Here is a 14,904-nt window from a genome sequence, read left to right on the forward strand (position 1 = left end):
GGCCTTAGGTCAAGCCCTTTCAACCCTGTAGTACACGATGTGCCGGCGAGCAGCCAGCCACCCAAACCAAGCGGTTGCCTGAAGTCACCGGGCACTTGTCCTCTTGTTTTTTAAAACTCTTTGACCAAATTATATTTTAGACTTCTCCTGTAGATGTGTCAATTTGAAAACTCAAGCTTTCAGTATAACAAAAGGGCTTTTAAAAGGGGAATCTAATGTAAGTTACCTTAAGACTATTGGGAGTTAAAGAGCTCAAAAAAGCTGGGCTTTGGAAGTAATAATGCACAAATGGAGAAGGACTTTCAGCCATAAAATAACAAAGCAAACGGGGGAAAGACTTGGGTTCTCCATGCAGCAGTTTTGTCAGCAACAGACACAGCAAATGTTTGAAGCACTCTAGCCAGTGTTTTCAAACTGTAGGACATGATCCATTAGTGAGTGGATTGTGAAACCCACTTAGCAGGTTGCAAACACAATTCTATTTAAAGGAATGCAATAGAAAAGAACACAGAGTGAGTCACTAGAAGTACAGTAAGAACTGTCTGGTGAAATGTTCCATTCATTATGTGTGCTCACAGGTAGGTTTGGGCCAGGACAATTACCCTTCCTTTTGCATAAAATACATTTTTACTCTGGGTTGTGGCTTTAAAAAAAAAGTTCAAATACACTATTACGTAGGAACACCTCAGGGGTCCAAAGCTCTGAGAGGAGGTTACATAGTAAAGCTCATTTTCTACAGAGATATTAGGAAAGACACATTTTGAAAAATAAGTGGACATAGGGTATCAGAGATTATATATTTGCATTTTCCAAGTTTTCTGTGATAATGAAAATTACTTGTCATCCATAAAAATATACTTATTAAAAAAACCCAAATAACCTAGAAGTAAATGAAGTAAATTACGTAAAGGCCCCTTTCATTCCTTCTCTCCCAATCCTAGTGCCTTGGGCAGAGGAAACCGTCAACATCTTGATATACATTACTACAGACGTTTTTCTAGGCACGCACAGACACACACATGCCATATATATGTAAATGGGTTCGTAACCATATAAACGTAAACAGGATTGTGTGATTCAGTATTATTGTGCAACTTGTTTTTCATATCACCGTCTTAGGAATATTTTTTTTTTAGGAATATTTTTATGTCCACACCATAGAGCTGTTTTTATCTGCTGCAGAGTATTGCATGGTAGAAGTTGGTATGTATTATTTCAACAATTTCTTCATTTATGTACAATCATGTTTCAAATTTTTTATTATTTCAAAAAATGTTTCAATACACATGCTTATACCTGACTCCTAGGACTTGCGTGAAGATTTCTTCAGGTTGGATGCCTACAGTCAGAGCTGTTAAATCAGAGGCTAGACCCCTTTTAAGTATTGATATACACTGACAAATTGTCCACCTGAAAAGCTACATGGACGTCTACCTTCTCCAACAATGACAGAGTGTTCATTATGTCCAGCACTAGTTATTACGAATCCTTTCATAGCTGCCTTTTCAAGGGATGGGAAAATGGTATTCATTTTAATTTCTGACTGCTTATGAAGTTGGAAGTTTATACATGTTTGTTTATATTTCTTCTTTATAAAAATATTTTTATATCTTTTGTTCTTTTGTTTGGTTTCTAGGTGCTTTTATATTAAGGATCTCTAACTTTGTTATATTTTACATAATCCCCCAATCTTTTGTCTCCTATTTATAGTTGTGTACAGAAGTTTTTTTTTTTTTTTTTAAGGTAATCAAATCTATCAGTTTTTTTTTTTTCTTTCATGGATATTGGGCTTTGTATCTTGATTAGGAAGGCCTTCCTCACCCATTTATTAGAGATTTTTTCCAATATTTCCTTCTTTTTTTTATGTTTCCATGTTTAATTCATCTGGATTTCATTTCTGGTCCATGGTATGAAAGAAGAAAATGTTTTCCAAGTAGTAAATAATCTCAACATCATTTACTGAATAGTTCAACTCTTCCCTACTTATTTATAATGCCATTTCCAAATATTAAATTCCCATATGTATATATTCTGCTCTGTTCCTGGATTCTCTGTTCTGTGCCTTTAACCTATTTGATTATTCCTGTGCTTATAGTGCACTATTTCATTTACTCTGGCTCCATGGATTGCTTTGATAGCAAAAATTGTTTTGTGCGTTGTCTTGTAGATGATCTTTATAATTATATTGTTATAGCCATTTAAAAACCTTGCTATGATTATATGAAATTGCTTTGAATTTATGTTAATTTGATAGAACTGACTTTTTTTTTTTTTTTTTTTTTTGCAGTACGCGGGCCTCTCACTGTTGTGGCCTCTCCCGTTGCAGAGCACAGGCTCCGGACGCGCAGGCTCAGCGGCCATGGCTCACGGGTCCAGCCGCTCTGCGGCATGTGGGATCTTCCCGGACCGCGGCACGAACCCGTGTCCCCTGCATTGGCAGGCGGACTCTCAACCACTGCGCCACCAGGGAAGCCCGAACTGGCATTTTTTATGTTAGGTTTTCTCATACAGAAATGTGGCGTGCCTCTCCATTTTGGGGGTTTCCTTTTATACCGTTGAGTATAGATTTTTAAAATTCACATAGGCCTTAGATTTCTGCTGACCTTTTCTAGAGAATGCATTCTTTTCCACCATGCATTTCCTAATTGGTTACTGCCAGTGTATACAGAAGCTTTTGATATTGCGGTGTTGGTGGTGTGCCCTGCCTCTTTAACAAGCTTTCTCATTCGTTGCAACAGCATGCCAGTACGTAACTACAAGGTTTCTTTTTGTCCAAAAATACTTTACAATCATAGTTGTCTCACTCTCCATCGAGTTTACTTTTTAGTACTATTTTTGTCTTCTTTCTGAGTCAGCAAGATGGGATGCTAAGAAAGTTTCCTTCTACTTCTAGACTGTTGAGTATCAGAGGATGTTGAATTTATCAAATGCTTTTTTTAGCATTGAAGATGATATGGTATTCTTTAATCTGTTAATTTAGTGAGCCACAGTGATTCTGCACTTCTGTTGAGACTGGCCTATACTTTTCCTTGTTTTATTTGTGCAGTCTTGGTATTAGGATTATGCTAACCACATGGAATGAATTAGGAAGTTTTATGCCTTTTTTCTATCCTCTGCAATGGTTTACAAATAAATGTGTTCCTTAAAGATGTGCCTAATAGTATTTGCCTTTTAAAAAGAAGTTTCAGGGAGTTCCCTGGTGGCACAGTGGTTAAGAATCCACCTGCCAATGCAGGGGACACAGGTTAAATTCCTAGTCCGGGAAGGTCCCACATGCCGTGGAGCAACTAAGCCTGTGAGCCACAACTACTGAGCCTGCGAGCCACAACTACTGAAGCCTGCGAGCCTAAAGCCTGTGTCCACAACAAGAGAAGCCACCACAATGAGAAGCCCGCACACCACAACGAAGAGTAGCCCCTGCTCACCGCAACTAGAGAAAGCCTGAGTGCAGCAACGAAGACCCAACACAGTGAAAAATAAATAAATAAAATAAAATTATATTTAAAAAAAGTTTCATACTGCTCTTTCAATTTCTTCTAAGATGTTTGGTCTATTTACATTTTCTATCTTTTGCCAATTTTTAGAATCTCTATTTTTTTTTAAGTTAGCGCATTTCATCTAGTCTTCCAAAATTATTGGAATGAAGTTATACAACCATATCAGGAGTAAATTATAAACAGTACTCCCTTGTAATTAAAAAGTCTATTTGTAGGTATCTTTCTAAAAATTATTCCTAATGCTAGCTATTTTTCTTTGTCATATTTTCCAAAGGTTTGCCTTTTATTGGTTTTTATTTTAAAAACCTTTTAGTTTCATTGATCAAAATTTTTTTGCTATTTTATTAATTTCTGCTTTTAACATTTAAAATTCCTCATGTCTTTCTTCTAGTTCATCATTTTTTCTAGCTTCTAAAGTTAAATTGTTATTTCACCTATTTTCAGTTTTCTTACTCCCTGAAAACTAAAATCTATAAAATTTTCTCTAATTCCTGGTTTGGCAGAATCCTATAGGTTTTGAGAAGTAGTTTTTTACTAATTCTAAATAGTTTGTAATTTGTTTTGAATTCCCCTATAAATGAGTTATTTAAAATGAGTTATTTAAAAGGTAATTTAAAAATTTCCAAGTGGACAAGCCTTTTGTTATTAGTTTTATTGTATTATGAAAGCAAACAGGTCTGCATTCTGTACTTTTTTACCCTTATATGAATCCCTTCTATAAACAGTTCATAAGTTTTCCAAGAAAACATTTTGTATTCCTGATGGATAGAAGATATAAAGAATGTTTTGAATTCATGATGGATACAAAATATTTATGTATCTTCCCTCTCCTAACCTACTGATGGGAGGGGGGTAGGCCTGAGATTTTTGTTTTACAATTATTATACAGTAAAAATGATGCTTTTTTTTGGGGGGGGGTACAGTTCCCTTAAATTAACTTAAGTATGGATTCATGTTACCACCAATACAACCAGAACAAGGAACAGCTCATCACTGAAACTCCCTTGCACAGCCTCTTTGTAACCAAACCTTCCCACCCCAACCCCTGACAGCCACTCATCTGGTCTCTTATCGTTTTGCCTTTTCAAGAGTATTATATAAATAGGACTTCCCTGGTGGTCCAGTGGTTAAGAATCCGCCTCCCAGTGCAGGGGACGCGGGTTCAATCCCTGGTCGGGGAACTAAGATCTCACATGCCATGGGGCAACTAAGCCCATGCACCACAACTAAACTAGAGAGTCCGTGTGCCACAAACTACAGAGCCCACGCGCTCTGAAGCCCACGTGCCCTGGTGAAGATCCCGCATCTTGCTACTAAGCCCCGATGCAGTCAAAAAAAAAAGAATATTACATAAATGGAATCATAAAGTATGTACCTTTTGAGATTACATCAAGATGTAACCTTTTGGCTTCTTTCACTTAGCATATGACTTTCCGATTCATCCAAGTTGACATATGTATTAATAATTTATTCTTTTTTATTGCTGAGTAGTATTCCATTGTGTGGACACACCATCATTTGTTTATCCATCCACCTTTAGGAAGACTTTTTGATGATTATGAACAGAGCTGCTATAAACACCACATACATGTTTTTACATGAACATAAGTTTTCACGTAACTTGTGAAACTGCTGGTTATGTTTAAAGACACTGCCAATCTGTTTTGAGGGACTACATCATTTTGTGTTTCCACCAGAATTTCAGTTACTTTGCATCCTCACCAGCCCTTGGTTCTGTCAGTATTTTCTTATTTAGTGAGTAGCAGTAGATCCACTGATTTGGAAGAGAGATGTGTTAAAGTCTCTCTCATAATTGGTTTGCTCACTTTTCCTTGTATTTCTGTTTTTGCTCTATACATTTTGAAACTGAGTTTTTAGATTGCAGGTCCGATTTCAAATAATCTTTCTGCAAAACTATACTTTTTATCAGCCGAAATGCTTTTATTTTCTCCCACTTAATGGTTTTCATCTTGAGTCCTATTTATTGTTTATTCTGAGGTTAACATAGTCACATACACTTTTATTAGCATCTGCCTGGTATGCTCGTTTACTTCTTTATAATCCATGAAAGTCTTTTAGATTTTTTTTTTGCAAATAGCACATAGTTGTTTTTTTACTCAAGCTTAAGGAATTCCAGAATTTAATTTACATTTATTGTGAGAAAAGCATTTGGTCTTGCTACCGTCTGTATGTGTGTGTTCGTGTGTGTTCCTATTTATCTTGTTTCTTTCTTCTTTCCTGCCTTTTCTTGGATTTTTAAATTCCATCCCCCCTTTCCTGGTGGTTTGGGGGCTATTAAAGTTGTTGACGTATATTTGCTTCTCTCTCTCCTTGTCTTGGCACACAGTAAGTCTGCATTTCCCTGCTCAGTTGAATTCAGCCGTGGCCATGTGATTTTCTTTGGCCAATGAAATGTGAGAAGTGACATGCGTTCATCTAGGCAGAAGCTTTAAGTCAGGGTATGTTGCATCACAATCTATTTTTGCTTGGGTATTGTAACAAGCAATGTTCCAAAGAGTGATGCTTTGTCAGCTGGCTCCCAGGTTGAGGGGGACATGGAGTAGGGCTTCTAGCCAATCTGCCAAATGCATACAGAATGAGCACAAATAAACCAATGTTGCTTTAAGTCACTAAGATTTCAGGCTTGCGGCTGAAGTATCGTCACATAACCTGTCCTTACTGATATGCCTTTCACTTCAAATATACTTAAATATATTTTTCTATCAACACCTAGAGGTAAACACTATATTCTTGCCTTGAATAAGACAAGATCCTGAACACTGTTCCACTTTCTATATCCTGCCTCCATTCATGTTAAAGCCTAGAATTTTAGCTCACTTCATTTTTATATAAGCATAATATTTACTTAGATTTTTCCTTATTATAGGCATCCATGGTGATTATAAAGGGGAAACACAGATCACATGGCATCATCAGTTCCTTTGATTTAAAATCTTCCATGGATTCATTGCTCATACTGATATCTGCACTATCTTATATAACAAATATTTGTGCACTTACTGTATGCCAACTCCCGTGTTCTTCTAGTCTTTCTTTTTCATAACTTTTATCTTTCATCCCTTTGCAATGCATATTAAGGGGATCTCTCAATCAGATCTTCCATTTCATGAATTCAAGCTTCAACTGAATCTATTCTGCTATCTAGTCCATCTTCTGAATGTTCTGTTTTCACAATCGTATTTTTAATTTCCAAAAACTAAGTATCTTTTTCCTAGCATCCTATTCTTTATGGATGCAACATCCCCATGACTCTTTGAAGATCCTAATTGTACTAATTTTTAAACTTCTTCTGTTTCTTCTAGTAACTACTTTCTTGAACAGGTTACTTTGTTTTAATTTGGTGTCTCCTTTTATGTTAGTGGTTTTCTTCAAATTTGATGATTCTTGGCATATTTATAGATGAGGGCCTAAGACTAAGGTTTGAAGTGCTTTTCCTCAGCCAAATGAGAATTCTGGTTCACTTTCAATGAATACAAATTCTGATTATGGGCACTCTGGTGATTATAAAGGGAGTGGCAGGTCACCGTAACCAGAAGTGTGGCAGCTTATCTTCGGTTCCTGCTTGGAGTCATTTTGGATAATGCCCTTGTTATCCAATCCCAGTGTTTCCTGTGTCAGGACCCCCACTTCAGAGAGCTGCTTTCTTAGCCTGAGCCTGGTGGCAAGCTCCATAATTAGGTACTCCACAAAGAGGTGATTGGAATGGCTTAGCTGTTCCACTCTTCAATTAACTCATCTTTCAATAATCTGCTCTTTATCTTCTAGGAAGTCCACATTGTTCATTTTCTGGTTTTCCAACTCTGCTATTAATTTATTTTTGTTTTAATATTTCTCCAGTCATTTCAATGGGACTCTGGAAGAGTAAAAGAATGTGTTCAGTGATCCATGTTAAACCTTAAGTTCTCGTATGTAGTTTATAATCAGGATCTTCTAAAAAATTAACCATCTTGCTGATCTTCTGAAAATCAAGTGTTACTATTTTGAGATTAGGGATTATTTTGTAAATATCCATTTGAAATTAGACTGATTCCTGGCCATAGTATTGGGTATGCATACAACAGTAATTTTTGACCAAAAGTAATTATGGCATATTTAGGGCAAGATGACAAGCTCTTTGCTACTGTATCACATCTGACACTGTTTAAAAAAAAAAACAGAATTCCTGTTTGCATAGATTGCGTATGCTCTGGTAAACACTCAGCAAAGGTACACAGTAATTTCTCAGTAAAAGTACATGCTCATAAACTCTAACTCAAATGAAAATATTTAAGTTCAATTAAGTGACATTGCTTTAGGTTGAGTATTGAAAGTTTAACGAAGTACTGAAATTGTACATATTAAGCAGCAAAGTATCCATATTTATAATTTTTAATGGAATCACTTCAAATGATCAATAAAACATGTAAATATGAATTTTAAAACTATAATTATGTATGTGTATATATGTCTCTGAAAAATCTGTGTCAAAGAAAACTGAGGCTATCAGTATAAACTCATTTAACTTCTATCTCTTCTTACCTCTATTTCCTCCCAAACTTACCAGTATCCATCCAACTCGAAGGATATAAGTGCTTTTTATATACTGTGCAAGGTTTTTTTCTTATCCATATTTCCATGTTTCCCCAATTCTCTAAGTTACTTATCTACATCTTCAGGATCTTCTTTATCGGTTCCTTCATTTCAACATATAAAATATAAGTCCTTCTCATTCTAAAAAATTCTTTTTTGCTAATTATTTTCTCTTTTCATCCAAACTCCTTCAGAGTAGCCTATTCCCACTGTCTTCACTAGCCCTGCCTGGCTGCCCTACACCCTCAATTTATTGCAATCTGGCTTTCTTGTCCACCACTTCACTGAACTGCTCTAAGGTCACTGGGGACCTAACTGCCCAAATCCAATGGACACTTACAGTCTCTGAAGTATGACACTGTCATCTACTTCCTCCTTCTTGAAACTCTATCACCTCTCTCCTTCCCAGAATTCTTTCTCTGCTTATTACCTAAACTTTGACAGTACCCACAATTCTCTGAAATCTCATCCATGTTCATGATTTTAATGACTGCTTATATGTGCTGATGACATTCAAATTTTTATCTTTCCATGTCTTCACATGCATATCCAGTTATCTACCAGTTTATCTCCTGAATTCTACAGGTGCTTTAAAATTCAACATGTCCAGAAGTAAAGTCTTTTCCTCAATTCAGTTCTTTATTCCCTATTTCCAAACTCAATGATACCACCACCCAACCTTAGTCACACAGATGGGGGTCCAGCCTCTGCCTCCTACTTCTTCCTTACTTCCCAAGACCAAGTCTTGCTTGTAATTTTCTAAATACAATTAGAACTTATTTCCTCCCTTCATCTATACCTTATTTCAGACCCCTTTCTTCTTGCTATTACCTGGTCTAGAAGTTACCAAACTGCTGTTTGGTGGAACCAGTTGTTAGACACTTCTATTAAAAAAGGACTCTACAATCAAATATATTTGAGGATGGCTGTGTACCATGCGCCTGCTGTGATGATCCAGAATGAACACTAGCCTACAGCAGCCCCGAGAAGCTGTACAGTAAAGAAACCTGATTAACTTTACTTAAGCCAGGTTCTCCCTTCTGCCGGCCTATAAACCTTTCAGTAGGGACAGGAGAGGAGGTGGCAGCGTGAAAGTCCCACTTGAAAATAGAAAACACTGCTCCTCAGAAGAGTGGGGCATAATTATCTCCAGGCTTCTTCAAATTCCTCATCCATACTGACGTCAGTAGTCTAAAATGCCACCTGAACTTGTCCTTTCCATTCTTAGCTACTTTCTGAGGAAACCAGCTCCACGCACATGGGTGGTTAAGACTCGCTCTCCTCCTTGCTGCCTCCTTTAGGGGCATTTGCCACTGCCTGGGGACACTTCACTGATCCTCCAGAGCCTGTGCCTGTGGCTCTGTAACACACCCCTCGCACACTCACGGCTCTGGACTTCCGCTGTCCTCTCTGCCTTGAGTGTCCTTTCCCTTCACCGGCTGACTCACCAGTTTTTCACGAGTCCTTTAAGACTTAGCTTAGGGACTGCCTCTTTCGATGACTTTTCTTTGCCTCACAGCTCCCCCTCTTCTTCCACAAACACTGACCAAACGCCCTGAATATGCCCATCATAGCATGTCACGTGCAGGATGAGACATCTGCTGTGCGTCTTCCCCTCTCACTCCACTGCTAAAGTACATCTTGCTCATTGTTTCACTCCTCTAACACTCAATACATGACTAATGAACTAAACTGTAGTAGCCCTCTTAGTAACAATCAGGCAGGACCTTCTAGAAGAAATCTGACACTCCAGCTTTTCTCTGATCTCACCTTTCAGTCTGGCTGAACTAAAGACTTATCTGTGCATGTTTACCAGGGAGACACAATTTAATCCAGAGATGTGTCATCACATACTCTTACATACTCTGCCGTTTAAAAATTCTGCTCACGATAGGGGAAGGAGACAGGTGTGCTTTCTGACAGCCCCACTGTTTTGCACTTCTAGTGCTCACTGGCTTCTCTCTCGGTGCCTTCCTTAAACCCTTCCTCTCTTAACAAGGAAAGAGGATAACAAAGTAATTAAGAGCCTGGGTTCTGCCTATCTGTGAAACAGAACAGAACCAGGGACATAGAGAATAGACTGGTGGTTGCCAAGGGGGAGGGGGTGGGAGAGGGTTGGATTGGGAGTTTGGGATTAGCACATGCAAACTGGTGTATATACAGGATGGATAAACAAAAAGGCCCTACATGGGACTTTCCTGGTGGTGCAGTGGTTAAGAATACGCCTGCCAATACAGGGGACACAGGTTCGAGCCCTGGTCCAGGAAGACCCCACATGCCACAGAGCAACTAAGCCCGTGCACCACAACTACAGAGACTGTGCTCTAGAGCCCGTGAGTCACTACTGAAGCCTGTGTGCCACAACTACTGAAGTCCATGCACCTAGAGCCCGTGCTCCACAACAATAGAAGCCACGGTAATGAGAAGCCTGTGCACTGCAACGAAGAGTAGCCCCCGCTCACTGCAACTAGAGAAAGCCCGCACGCAACAACGAAGACCCAATGCAGCCAAAAATGAAAAATAAATAAATACATTTATTTAAAAAAAGTGGATGTATTTAAAAAAACCAAAAAGGTCCTACTGTATAGCACAGGGAACTATATTTAATATCCTGTGATAAACCGTAATGGAAAAGAATATGAAAAAGAATGTATATAAATGTATAACTGAGTCACTTTCCTGTACAGCAGTAATTAACACAACACTGTAATTCAACTATACGTCAATAAAAAATAAAATTTTAAAAAATTTTCATAAAAATAATCACATAAGGGGGACTTCCCTGGTGGTCCAGTGGTTAAGACTTCGCCTTCCAATGCAGGGGGTGAGGGTTCGATCCCTGGTCGGGGAGCTAAGATCCCACATGCCGTGCGGCCAAAAAACCAAAACATAAAACAGAAACAATACTGTAACAAATTCAATAAAGACTTTAAAAATGGTCGACATCAAAAAAAATCTTTAAAAAAAAATCACATAAATCAGAAACAAATGAAACATAATAAATCAGAAACAAATGAAACATAATAAAGCCCATACATTAAAAAAAAAAGAGCATGGGTTCTGGTCACATCCCAGCTTCCCACTTACAGCTGTGTAATTCTGGGCAACTCACATAATGTCTCCTCAGACTCCTCATCTGTAAATGGGGATGGTAACAGTTCCCTACCTCAAGCGTTGCTGTAATCCATAACCACGGTTAAGTGCCTTGGTAAATTGTTTGATGCTCTCTGGTTATTGTGAATTAAAATATGTCAATGGCTTCTGGCCATACGATTTATAATAGTTTGACAGTTAACCAAATGGTAAAACTATTCCATTTATTATTCCCATCTCTTTTTACCCCTTACACTGCTTTGTTGTTTATGTTTTCTCCCACCAGAGTGTTAGTTCCAGGAGAGTAAAGGCTTTTTTTTGTTCACTGCTGAAAGCAATAGCACCCAGAAAATTACTGTACATATGAAGCCCTCAGTAAACACTAGCTGAAGAATGGTGCAAACTGTCACAAGGAAAAATACACCCAAACTTTCATTATAATAAAAAAGTAGAGATAAATCTTTCTCTAATGGCTTCCAGTCAAGTATTTTAAAATACCATAGGCTATACTAAAAACATAAGTAATTTATTAAAATTTGAAGGCAAAAACATAATTTTAAAAGATTTAGACCTATGTTAGGCGTGATAGAGTATGGATGCTTTCTGGAAATTCACAATTAGATCCAAGAGTATCACTTTCAGAATGTTCTAGTAGACTGCGTTTACTTTTAGTTGTCTTTGATGAAACAGTCACTATTCTACTCTCTTTCTTAACAGAAATGTGTTTTTTCGAAGACTCACTTTTAATTGCTTTATTAACCAAAGAATTATTTTGCCCAATTTCTTTGTTTTTCTGCTTTACAGGTGAGTCGGAGGAGGAATGCAGGTCCTTCCCAGGTTGTTTCTTAGCAGAGTATTTTTTGGTATATTCACCTGCTTTGGTCATTTTCTCTGAAGAAGACCTGCTATTTCTAGATAACTCCTCTTCTTTTCTTTGACTTCCAGTTCCAGAAATGACATCTGCTGAAGGAGGACATGTTCTAGCAATGAAATCTTCAAAAGACTCCTGCCGCTGCTCTGTGACTGGGAACCCCAGGTTATCTTTGGAAGTTTCTAAGGCCTCCTGAGTAGAGACTGGGACCTGGAAGGAGTCGAGAGACAAAGGAATCCTAGTATCACCTGTAATTTTCTGAAACTGGAAGGAAAAACAAAAGACAAGACAAAAATTCAGTGATGAACAAAGCCAACCATTAAAAAGAAGAGTTCAAAACTTCAATGTTACTCTGCGATATTATTATTAAGACAGTCAATTGATTATTCAGAAGATTTCAGAGCCAGTTTCTTTCTAATTATATCTTGCCAAGTGATTCTCAACTTAACCTAGCTATAGCCAAGGCTATGTCCGCTATATTTTCAGACTTTGGTGATTGGGGTAGTTATTACCCATTTCCTTTCCCTCACTAAAAATAAACCCTACTCTGTAAGAAAATTAATTTCTTTTCTATCCTCCAGGCACATGTAAACAGTATATAGTTTGTGACCAGACTGTGTTCTCAAGCTTTCAGTTCCCAAGACCAGTCTGAGATTGGCTGAGGTGGGAGAAGGGGGCTCCAAGTGAGGCTGGAGGAATAGGTGACAGGTTTCCCCTCCCATTCCCATGACCAGGGGAGTCACTATAATATGTTACCTATTAGGTATGTCTGAATTACTTATTTTAAAAATTATCTATATCAGTACGTGTACCTTCATTAGTGTTCCTTCATTGTAAGCTGACTGCATACAAATAGAAACCTAGATAAAATATGAATAGAATAGACATTTATACAATTTAAAATTTGGAATATGTTCTCTAATGGTTTCTTTCTTCATTAAGAATAGTTTGCTTTAACTCATAAATTTTCTAAAGAACTTCCAGTTTTTTTATTTACAACAATACAGTATCATGAAATGGGCACATATTTACTAATCTCAGATTTGGAAAGGACTCCAGAGTCTTCTAGTTCCCGAGCATGTGAACTATTAGAGACTGACCATTATTGTTTTCTCCCTGACCTGGTCATTTCCTTTTTGCTAATCACTCTTAGAATCCTTAAGTGCTGTTCTGTCCACTTACTTGGATATTTTGCATTTGTCCTGGGGCACCCTGTTTTGATTCTGATTTTTCTTCTTCAAGTGCCTTCTTTTCTTCTTTAGGTGGACTACTAACAGTAGAATTCATCTGGGGACGACCTAGTAAATGAAAATCTGACTGATCTATACCAGCCATTGTGGCCAGCTGCCCAAGCCTGGACCAGAGGAGGAAAGGAGAAAAGACAAAGGTTATTATAATCACGTAAGAGCAGTTTAGATTTCCCTGGACCTACAATCATGAAATACTTCTAAAATCTTAAAAGTCAACATCCTACCCCTGACTACAAACCTCTCTCTCCCCCAAATTCTCAGCCCTTTCCAGATTCATCCTCTAGGACATCCCATCTCCTTACCTATTACCGCTCCATTTTAAACACTGTCTCACTAGCAGCTTCAACATCTACCACGCACCTCGTCCACTGCCTGTCACACCTCCATTCCCACACCTCTTTACCACCTTTCCTCCAGTTGTGTTTGTTCCTTCCTTCCCAACACCAATTCATTCACTGACAAAACACCACTCCATCAACTATTAATCTCCACTTCCCTCTTTCAGCAAAATTGCTCCCAGTTGAGAACCACTAACCTATATCTTCTCTGCAGATTAATACTAATTTTTATGTCTAAGACAAAAATAACTTTAATTTAAACTTATCAAACAAGCAAATAAGTAAAAGATAGGAAAATTCTTATGCATTCCCAAATATTTTCAATGAAAATTGCCTTCAATTTAGTCTTTACAAAAAACTATACCTACTAATTACTCTGTCTACAGGTTACTCTTCTATAACGGGCTCCCCACTCTACCAAAGCAGGCTCCCCTATCTGCAGTTCTTAAAAAATTTAATTCCTCATTTTAAAAAGTCAACCATATTACCTATAATTACACAAAATATGCCCATGGAAGTGATGAAAACTGCTCCAGTTCCTCAGCAAACTACCATTAGAGTCACAAAGAGAAGAATGCCATGAAGAGAAATGAACTAACCCGGCATCTTTAAGGAGATCCAAGAAAGCGTGGAACTTCTGAAAAGAATTCTCAATGCTGCCCAAAACACCTTCATCATCCAGGATCATGCTTGTCAATGAGTGGGCATGAAGGGCTTCAGACAAAGAGAAATTTATATTTCTTAACTGGGCGTTTTCATGTTCCAGCTATAAAAGAAAACTGAAAATGTCTGACATGATTTTTTCTCATTGTCATCAAAAGTAGCCTTGTCTAGTTTCAAGGAACAAAACTAAAACACTCAAAATGTAATTAATTTGTAACTAACCTAACTCTCCACCAGTAAAGACAGAGACCGCATCACATAATAACCAAAACCCAAAGGCACCCAACAAAGTTTCCTATATAACGCTTAGGTGGTATATAAATAAACCAAAGTTATCATTTTATTAATGAACTTTCACAAAAGATCACATTTCTAACTGGTTAAAATCATACTGAAGACTCATTCCACATTAGAAAATTACCTGCTTTAAGTTTCCCTTAAATTAGAAAATGAAATATAGAATTATTTGGACAAAACATATTACAACTCTGCTGAATGTTAAGAATTAACTTTAGTGAGCAAAATATCTAATGCTTACGTTTAAAAGTCCTAAATCATACCCAACCCAATTTATTAAATGTAGGATCACCAATATTTTCTTT

At 37.5% G+C, this 14,904-nt stretch overlaps 1 protein-coding gene across 9 annotated transcripts in view; it reads right to left on the bottom strand.

The window, feature by feature from the left end:
* Positions 1-4,984: 4,984 nt before the first annotated feature.
* The window catches only part of CEP78 (centrosomal protein 78), a 38,909-nt gene continuing 28,989 nt past the window's right edge, over positions 4,985-14,904 (bottom strand). For 6 of the 9 annotated variants that reach the window (XM_027105649.1, XM_027105646.1, XM_027105647.1 and 3 more), the window contains 4 exons: positions 14,239-14,405; positions 13,234-13,405; positions 12,864-12,911; positions 11,684-12,315 (listed from right to left, as the gene is read on the bottom strand). In XM_027105649.1, the coding sequence (XP_026961450.1) occupies positions 11,752-12,315; positions 12,864-12,911; positions 13,234-13,405; positions 14,239-14,405 (951 nt within the window). In that variant the 3' untranslated portion in view covers positions 11,684-11,751. Of the gene's footprint in view, positions 7,372-11,683; positions 12,316-12,863; positions 12,912-13,233; positions 13,406-14,238; positions 14,406-14,904 lie in introns of those variants that run through there. The other 3 variants (XM_027105648.1, XM_027105645.1, XM_027105644.1) reach the window with 3 other exon arrangements.

This window comes from Aethalodelphis obliquidens, unplaced genomic scaffold, assembly GCF_003676395.1.
Source record: "Aethalodelphis obliquidens isolate GAN/ISIS:26980383/991018 unplaced genomic scaffold, ASM367639v1 scaffold7, whole genome shotgun sequence".
Taxonomy (NCBI): Eukaryota; Metazoa; Chordata; class Mammalia; order Artiodactyla; family Delphinidae; genus Aethalodelphis; species Aethalodelphis obliquidens.